The 8,513-nt window shown below is 53.0% G+C and overlaps 2 protein-coding genes across 4 annotated transcripts; one reads left to right on the top strand and one right to left on the bottom strand.

The window, feature by feature from the left end:
• Positions 1-344: 344 nt before the first annotated feature.
• C6H2orf81 (chromosome 6 C2orf81 homolog) lies at positions 345-4,311 on the bottom strand. Of its 2 annotated transcripts, XM_051967319.1 has the most exons (4): positions 4,200-4,311; positions 3,568-3,789; positions 2,797-3,027; positions 345-2,654 (listed from the first exon to the last, which is right to left on the bottom strand). In XM_051967319.1, the coding sequence occupies exons 1-4, from the start codon at positions 4,215-4,217 to the stop codon at positions 1,305-1,307; spliced, it is 1,821 nt and encodes a 606-aa protein (XP_051823279.1). In that variant the 5' UTR covers positions 4,218-4,311; the 3' UTR covers positions 345-1,304. The 2 variants fall into 2 exon arrangements, with proteins under 2 accessions (XP_051823279.1, XP_051823280.1); XM_051967320.1 differs by lacking the exon at positions 2,797-3,027.
• Positions 4,312-4,402: 91 nt separating this feature from the next.
• WDR54 (WD repeat domain 54) lies at positions 4,403-8,412 on the top strand. Of its 2 annotated transcripts, none has more exons than XM_051967330.1 (10): positions 4,403-4,503; positions 5,252-5,507; positions 5,609-5,671; positions 5,792-5,858; positions 5,953-6,006; positions 6,157-6,284; positions 7,507-7,607; positions 7,691-7,853; positions 7,966-8,040; positions 8,125-8,412. In XM_051967330.1, exons 2-10 carry the CDS (start codon positions 5,286-5,288, stop codon positions 8,254-8,256), a joined length of 1,005 nt encoding a protein of 334 aa, XP_051823290.1. In that variant the 5' UTR covers positions 4,403-4,503; positions 5,252-5,285; the 3' UTR covers positions 8,257-8,412. The 2 variants fall into 2 exon arrangements, with proteins under 2 accessions (XP_051823290.1, XP_051823291.1); XM_051967331.1 differs by lacking the exon at positions 4,403-4,503 and adding an exon at positions 4,512-4,536.
• Positions 8,413-8,513: the final 101 nt, after the last annotated feature.

Genomic DNA, 8,513 nt, shown 5'->3' with positions numbered 1-8,513 from the left:
TCATGTTGTATATTACATATAACATATATGTTATATACATTAAACATATGTATAATCTTGGATTATAATTTGACAGATATTTGACAATGCATCTATTATGTACAAGGCACTATGTTGTTCAACTCCACAGGCAACACAAAATTGGGAAGATAACCAGCTTGGTCAAATCTGCATCCAAATCTCCACAGCTTGATAGACTGAATCTATCTTGAGACAAATTCTTAAAAGCTAAATTTAAATAAACTCCAATGATTACCAGTCTTGGTCTTGGAGATTTCCTCTTTGTAAAAAGGAGAAAAGAGTTCAGGAGAAAAATATTTTATCTATTGACACATAGTTGTGGCTAAGCTTGCTTAACTGTTTTATTGTTTGAGCAAGGAAGGATTCAACATAGGGATGGTAGATTGGCAAATAATTTTTTTTTTAAACAACTGAGTAGAGAATAGGGGAGACATAAGATCTAGTCATTTTAGCTGACCAAAGCTGGAGATGAGCATGACGTGACTGCTAGAGAAGATAATGGAACCCTAAGCTACCCAGAGAGGCCTGGTACCTAGAATACACAATAAAAGCTCACTTGGCCTGGGCAGACCAGTTTGCAGTCCAGTTCTGAGGGTCACATTTTAGAAAATACATTAAACTAGAACATATCCAGAGCTAAATCACCCAGAATAGCAAAGTTCATGTTGTATAAAAATAGTTGGAAATATAACTTGTTTTTCAAGTGTCTGAATTCTAGTAAAGAAGAGCAAATATTTGTTCTTGACTTCAATGGTTTTAAGGATTTTGGTTTTAAGGATGTTAAGGGAAAAGTTCTTACCATTAGTCAGAACACAAAGTGGAATGAGTCCTTCCCTTCCCTAGAGGTCTTCACATAAAGGTTAATAGGAATGTTAAGGGCACTCTTGCTTTAATAGATTTGTCTGGATGGTCTCTGAGTAGTCATTTTCCAACAAAGTCTTTGTTTCTCTAACATAATAGTGGTTTCCCAGTATTAGGAATACTTTTGACTCAGTCTGTGTTTCCTATGAGTGTGGATGTTTTTTACCTGCTGGCAGGGAGGAATGTCTCTTTCATTTGAATGGAGGACACCTAAAGGCAGGGAAAACTGTGTTGAAGGGCCTTTGGACTTGAGAGATCAATGCCCTTTTGGGGGGATTACCGAGATAGTGGTGAGGGATACACCAGCCTAACATCTAGGGCCCCACAAGTATTTATTGCAGGGAGGTAGGCATAGTAGGATTTGGGTTTCAGCGTGGTGTCAGATGGGATCAGAATGCCACTGAAGGACTCACAGCCTTCATTCAGGACTCCTCAGGGAAGTTGGTGCTGACATTGTCCTGAGAGGGAAAGGTCCGAACTCTAGGTGAGGAGCCCTTCAGCAGCTGAGACACAGTGACCTCAGGGGTAAGCGCATGGGTCTGGATGGGTTGTTGCTCAGAAGGTTCCTTAAGCAGCAGGCCGGGGAACTGCTCTCTCTCCATGTGGGGAGCAGGATAACCCCTTCTATGCGTGTTTTTGCTTGGATTCCAGAGGCTTACATGAGGCTTCAGCTTCATTGTATCCAGAAGTAAGGAAGGTTTCCACATCAGTTGGGAGGTGGCTTCAAGGACTTTTGGACCATAGGGAGGAAGCAAATTCTGATCAGGCTTTAGTCCTGACCCAATGTCTGGCATCACACTTGACTGCGCTGGCTGCATATGCAACAGATCTGTTGCCCCCTCCAATCCATAATGCCACTGGATGCTAGACCATCGCTTCATGGGGCTCTGGAGGGGGAACTCCATGCCAGGAGCTGGGAAGGGAAGTCCTGGGCTGGGGAAAGGAAAACCACCACGGAAGTGGGGTATGGGCCTGTGGCGGCCAGGCAGCTTGAATCGGAACCCATTCCCGTACTTCACATGCTTTCTTTGTTCCTTGTACGAGTCTAGAGGGTGGACCTCTGCCTCAGGGACTACAACTTTAGCCAGTGGATGAATTTGGTGCTGGGGCAGATGGGTAGGATCCAGTGGATCCATGGCTATGATCCGTCCCATCTTGTCATACACCAGACCTGATGCTAGATATGCCCGCCCCTTCTGTAAGCGCATGAACTTGGCAGAGGCAGCAGGGAGCAAATTGGGGGTTAGTGAAGAGATGGGGGCCGGGACAGACTGGAGTTTTGGGAGGTTCCAGGAAGGACTAGCCAGAAATGGTGGAAGAGGCACTGACAGATAGTAGGGGGGAGGTAAAACTGTCTCTTCTACTTGGTCTGAGCTGTCCCCACCTCCAATGTGGTGTACAGGGATCTGGGAACTCTGTGAAAGAGATGGAATATGACCAGCCTGTGAAGTTAGGGACACATGAGGACTTGCCCATAAGGACAGATCTATAGAAGGATGTGGACTCACTGGGCTGACCACTTCAAAAGAAAACTGGGAACTCTCCCATACAGAAAGATCCAGAGAGGCATAATTGCTCAGATTAGGGGCTGAATCGGCACAGGGATGGGGCAAAACAAAGTGTTGGGGACTTTGTGAATAGGGTTCTGGTGTTGGGGGGGGACCTGGGGTAGGCTTTAACTCAGGCTTCCCCCATAAAGAGATGCTCTGATCCTCAGGAACTGAGATCCAACTCTTCTTTCTCGAGGTGAGCGGATCCCCAGTCTCAGTGGCCTGGTAAGAGTGGAAGAAACAGAGTGAAGGCAAGGGATTTAGCCATTGGAGGAGAATCTGGGGGGTAATTTAGAAGGAAGCTAGATAGGAGCAAGCTGGAGAAGTTACAAATCAAGAGGGGATAAGGTAGTAAAGGTGTTACCTCAGGTTGGGCAGAGTTTTCGAGTCCTGGGGGAATAGAAGGGGAAGGTGCATGCAGCACAGGCACGGAGCCTTGAGCCCAGGTGTCTGTGGTGCTGGCCTTAGGCTCTTCATCCTCCCCCCACGTGGGGTCTTCGGCCACATCTGTCTCACCTTCATCCCTCGCAAGGAATCGCCATTCAGTGATCTGCAACATGGCCTCTCGGGCCTGGCTGATGGTGAATGGGATGCACTGGAGGGGGATAAAGGGAGGCAAAAGAGAGAGTATTATGGGACTTGGGAGAGTAAGAAGGTAGAAATATAATTTTTTAAAAATGGACTTGGGTTCAAATCCTAGTACTTATTAAATGTACAATAAATGTAATTAAAAAACATTGACTGAGAGGCAGTTAAATGGCGCAGTGAATAGAGCCATGGTCCTGCAGTCAGGAGGATGTGAGTTCAAATATGACCTCAGAAACTTAACACTTACTAGTTTGCGTGGACCCTGGGCAAGTCACTTAACCCCAATTGCCTCCCAAAGGAAAACAAAAAGATTGAAAAAAACATTGAATGAGAGATGTGTGATAACGGGCAAGTCATTTGATCTGAGCCTCAGTTTCCTCATTTCTAAAGTGATTATAATATTTGTTACCAACCTAATTCCAGGGATTTGCAGTGAGAATCAAATGACCTACGACATGTGAAAATACTGTAGGAACTATGTGGCCTGATTTGAAAATACCAGTTATAATCATTCCTGCTTTTGCTTTGAGTTAGGACGGAGGCTCACCTGCTGGGCCAGGTAGACCTTGAAGGTTGCATCCATCACACGAGCCAGCAGTTCGGCCAAGACATCTCCTACCACATCCTCCCCTTCCTCAATGCCCATAAGCGTGATCCATTCCGATTCGTTCAGACGGCCAGGCACAATCTCTATCTGGGGCACAGGCACCGTGGGGGGGCGGACTTTCTCGGCCTTGGCCCTGGCCTGCCCTCGATCCCTGCCGGTTCTCTGTGAGAAGAATCATTCTTACCCCTAGCCACGGCTGGCGTTGCTGCATTTTCCAAGCCCTCACAACAAGCCCGTCGGGCGGGTGCGAGGGCGGTCCCCGTCGGGGGGCGCTCTCCGACCCCTTCACACGTCGGTACCTGCCGGCCCCGCCCCACCCCGGATTTGTGTCCCCCCGGAGTAGCCTTGGGCATCCCTCCTCCCCCTTCATCAGTAGAGGGGTAGTCGCTCTGGGCCGTCCCTAATGCCCTCCGCACGTGTGACTTGTAGTACTCAAGGAGGTGACCCTGCGCTCTCGGGCAATCCCCTCCCCTCCCCCACTTCCATCCCGGGCTGGGGGGGTGGTCCTTGAGCAGGGCCCCGCCCCAACGCCCTGGCCCCTTCCCAAACTCCGCGAAGTCTGCAGCGCTCACCGAGCCTTCGTGCGCCATGGACACCGGCCGCGGGAGTCTGGTGGGACTGGGGCTTTCCTTATGGGCCTCAGCCTCAGTCCCCTCACTACGCTTCCCTCAGCAACGCCGCCTAACGGTCACCCGGCAACCGTGGGCGGTGCCAGGCGTAGGCCCGCCCTGCCGGGCTCCCGCTCAGCCGCGCGGCAGCCCAGCGTATGACGTAACACCACCGCGGCGCCCTGTGCGTCGTCTCCATGGCGGCGACGAATGCGGGGACTGACTAGCCAAGTGAGGCGCGGTGCCGCGGCCGGGGCAGAGCAGGAAGGTCTGGATGGGAAGTCTAACCCGGGCTGGGGAGGTGGGGAAATAACCGCGCTCCGGTGGGAGGGGTCTGGGCCCTAATCTGACCGTCCCCTTCCCTTTCCCCCAAGTCTGACTCAAGCTCCCGCTCCCACGTCGCCTTCCCGTGAGTCCCGACCCCCCCCCCCCCCCCCTCCGGGAGTCGGTGCCGCGAAATCGCGGACCCCTTCAGCCTCGGTGTCCCTCCGCGGCCCTACTGCGCAAGTGCGAGTCTTGTTGTTGTCCACGTGTCCAGTCAGAAGCCTGTGTCTTTCCCCCTCAGCATCCCCTGGGCTGGTGTTCCCCAGACCCCTTCCACGGATGCACAGCCCCCCCCCCCCCCCCCCCCCCCCGTGAACTCATTCATCCGTCCGGCCCTCAAACACCCCCCCTGGAGTAACCATTCTACGTCCCCTTTGACCCCTCTACGTATTTAATCACCCTCGTCCCTATCTCCTCCATCCTCGGGATACCCCCACCCCACCCCCACCCCGGTTTGCGGTGCAGTAGGTAGGACTCTGCACCTAGTGTCAAAATGATCTGAGTTCAAATCCAGCCTCAGGGCTTACTAGCATTGTGACCCTGGGCAAATCCTTTAACCCTGTTTTTAACCTGTGACTTAGGGATAAGAATAATGGCCGCGATAAGCTCTGTCTGGCCTCATAGCACAGTGGCCGGCCCTCTGCCACGGCCTGCTGCCTCTCAGGCTTGAGAACCCGCCTTTGTTTCCCCAGGACTTCCCGCACCTCCCCGGGCCCCACCTGCAGGATGTACCGCAGGGAACGCCCCGTGCCCATGCGGTCCTGCCCCGCGGCCCTGTACAACAACCTTTGCGTGCTGCCCTTGCCCGCCCCGGGCCTGACCCAGTTTGCGTTGGTCCACGGGCCCACTGCCCAGCTCCTCAGTGCCGCCCCCGACGGCCTTCCCGTGTCCCAGCGTCAGCTGCACACTAAAGATGGGGCCGGGCCGGGCTTCCCGCTCATCACCCAGGTGAGTGCCGACCCGGGAGAAGCCGAGCCTCCTGGGGCCTGACGTTCTTCCAAGGGGCCCGATCCTTGTAACCTTCCCGACGCCCATTGATTTCTCCTCAGGCCTACTGGTGCGTGCTGCCCTTCCGGGTGCTGCTGGTTTTGACTTCACAGAGAGGCATACAGGTGAACCAGAAAAAAGGACATGTTCCTTGTACCTGGGGACGGCCAGGCTGACATCCGGGGGGCTCCCCTCCCCCCAGGGCTTAACCCCTGACCTTTCACTTGTGTCACCCCCCACCCCAGATATATGAGTCGGATGGCTCTGTCATGGTGTACTGGCACGCCCTGGACTCCACTGACGCCTCCCCAGGTACCGAAGGGCGGGGAGTGGGCTGTGCCGGGAGGGGAGAGCGAGGGGCACAGACTGGGCTCGTGAGGAGCAGTCAGTGACCCTCCTATCTCAGTGCAGGCCCTGTTTGCCCGAGGAATTGCTGCCAGTGGCCACTACATCTGTGTGGGTGAGGAGGCCTTGGGGAGGAGATGGGAAAGGGGTGTGGGCCAGGTGGGAGAGCCCAGGGGTGGGAGGGACTCCCAGGGCTTGGTTAATGGCGGGACTAAGTAGAAGGCTGGCTGGAGAGGAAGTGAGGTTCACTGTGGCCTGGCCACAGGAACGTGGTCTGGCCGGGTCCTGGTGTTTGATGTCCCAGTTAAAGGGCCCAACATTGTGCTGAGTGAGGAGCTGGATGTGCACCAGGCGCCAATCACGGACATCGCGGCAGAGCCTGCTCAGGGTCAGGTAAGGGCCCCTTCTGTGGGGTGGGAAGATCCCAGGGGTGACCTTGGGAGGACAACGTATGCAACCTCAGAGTCACTCAGCAAATGTCTAAGCCGGCTTAGGAATCCGGGTCTTCCAACTCTAAATCTGCTAGACCACGTTTCCCCTCCATGGAAAGAGCCTGGGGAGAAAGCCTCCACAGAGCCGCCTTCTGCTCCTGGCTGGTTTATAGCAGTGGAACATGGGACAAAGCCAAGTCTCAACTGCCTCGTCCTTCCACTGAAGGGGTCGAGCTCCTTTAAGCTAGCGCTGTTAATTCCATAGTCTTTTCTCTCACTGTCCAAAACCTTCCTGTCAAAGGGTGATGGCCCCATTTTTGTCCCTCTCATCCAGTCCTTCCATTTACCACAGTTCCAATAATGCAGTTTATATAATCTTTCCTAGAAATGGCTATTTTTCACTTAGGGTCAATGTTCTGCAACATAGTACCTAATTATGTTGTCACAGAGTACTCTGCCTCACAGTGTAGATTAGGAGCTCTTAACCTGGAGGTTTGGAAACTTTAAAAAAAAATCTTGATCACCATATGTCATAATAATTGATGTCATTGGTAATCTTCTGTATTTTATTTTATGCATTTAAAATTATTCTATAGAGAATTGTATAGAGTATAGGATAAGTATCGTAAATAGCCTATTTCAATTTAATCCCCAACCTATCTTCATTCATTTATTACAAACTATTGGAATGTTTCTAAATTTTAAAAACAATAATGAATAAAAAACATACATTCAGAAAAAAAATTATTCTGAGAAGGAAGCCAAGGGGTCACAATAAATACAAAGAGTCCCTGACATTGAGATAACCAGATTTATGGCTTAGACTTGCTGCATCCCCACATACTTGCCATAGTGCGCCGCCTGCCTCAGATTGGGAGTGGGAGAAAGCTCAGATTGCCTACAACTCAAGAAACCCATGTCCTCATCCAAGAGGCCTCTTGGGCCATTTTCTCTCTCTGGGCCTCGGGGTTACTTTCCAAGGGAAACCATGGCACCCGCCATCTTCCAGGAATGTTAAGAAATTCCAGGGAAATCCTGGCTCTGAAGGTTGCTATTGCTGCTCTAAGTCTGGCTGGGAAAGGGATGAATCCAGAAGGCTGTCAGTCCATCTGTCAGCGGTCAGTGGCTGATGAGTTGGATGGGAGGTGACCCTGGGGGGTGACCCACTGCCTTTGCTCCCTCAGGACTGTGTAGCTGATGTGGTGACAGCTGACGACTCCGGCCTTCTGTGTGTCTGGAAGTCAGGGCCAGAATTTAAGCTGCTGACCCGAATCTCAGGATTTGGGTATGGGAGGCTTAAGAAGGGGAGCTGGGTCAGGGTGGGTCAGGATTAGATGGGAGGCCAGCCCAGTCCTTCTCTCCTCCCAGGACCCCCTGCCCCTCGGTGCAGTTGTGGCAGGGCAGTGTAGCTGCCGGTTATGGGGACGGGCAGATCCGCATCTACGAAGCCAGCTCCGGGGCCCTGCACGTCCAGATCAACGCCCACGCCCGTGGGATCTGCGCCCTTGACTTGGCACCCGAGGCGGGCAAGGTGAGTGGGCCCGGGCCCTGGGTGACCACCTTCTAGGCCTCTTGCCCCATTGGAGGCGTCTGCCTGGACATCACCCTGCCGGCCCTTCAGCCCCGCTTCCCCTCTCCCACAGCTGCTCTCGGGGGCTGAAGACTCCTTTGTGCATATCTGGAAGCTAAGCAGAAATCCCGACAGCGGCTGCATTGAGGTCTGTATCGGGGCGGGGCAGCGTCTCGAGGGGGAGGGACCCTGGCCCCCGGGGCGCCTCTGACCTCCCTCCCCGGCCCCCCAGGTGGAGCACTGCCATGCAGAATGTGTGACTGACACTCAGGTGTGTGGAGCCCGCTTCTGCGACCTCAGGGGCTCCTCCTTTGCTGTGACTGGCTATGACCTGGCAGAGATCCTCAGATACAGCTGTGTGTGAGAGGAGGAGGAGGAGCAGCAGACAGGACTGACATCAGCTCTGACTTGGCTTCCCCCAGGTCCTGGCCCCGATTAGCATGGGGGCTTTCCCCTCCATCTGTCACTTGCGAAGCGGTAACCCCCACAGTTGTATATAAAGGTAGGCTATGACCCCTGACCTCTGTCTGGCTGGTTTTTTTAAGCTGTGGTGACTACAGGACTTTTCCTGGAGCCCCCTCCCTTTTCCTCCTCATTCCCCCCTTTCCCTGCTACTTCTAA

Source organism: Antechinus flavipes, chromosome 6 (genome assembly GCF_016432865.1).
Source record: "Antechinus flavipes isolate AdamAnt ecotype Samford, QLD, Australia chromosome 6, AdamAnt_v2, whole genome shotgun sequence".
Lineage (NCBI taxonomy): Eukaryota > Metazoa > Chordata > Mammalia > Dasyuromorphia > Dasyuridae > Antechinus > Antechinus flavipes.
This window is presented reverse-complemented; position numbering and strand designations above follow the sequence as displayed.

Coding starts and splice junctions, on each gene's coding strand:
- C6H2orf81 (XM_051967319.1), bottom strand. Junction 3,028..3,567: donor AGGTCTACCTGGCCCAGCAG/GTGAGCCTCCGT, acceptor ATCCCCCTCCAG/TGCATCCCATTCACCATCAG. Junction 2,655..2,796: donor AAAACTCTGCCCAACCTGAG/GTAACACCTTTA, acceptor CACTCTTACCAG/GCCACTGAGACTGGGGATCC.
- WDR54 (XM_051967330.1), top strand. CDS start 5,286: ATGTACCGCAGGGAACGCCCCGTGCCCATGCGGTCCTGCCCCGCGGCC. Junction 7,608..7,690: donor ACCCGAATCTCAGGATTTGG/GTATGGGAGGCT, acceptor CTCTCCTCCCAG/GACCCCCTGCCCCTCGGTGC. Junction 8,041..8,124: donor CCGACAGCGGCTGCATTGAG/GTCTGTATCGGG, acceptor CCGGCCCCCCAG/GTGGAGCACTGCCATGCAGA.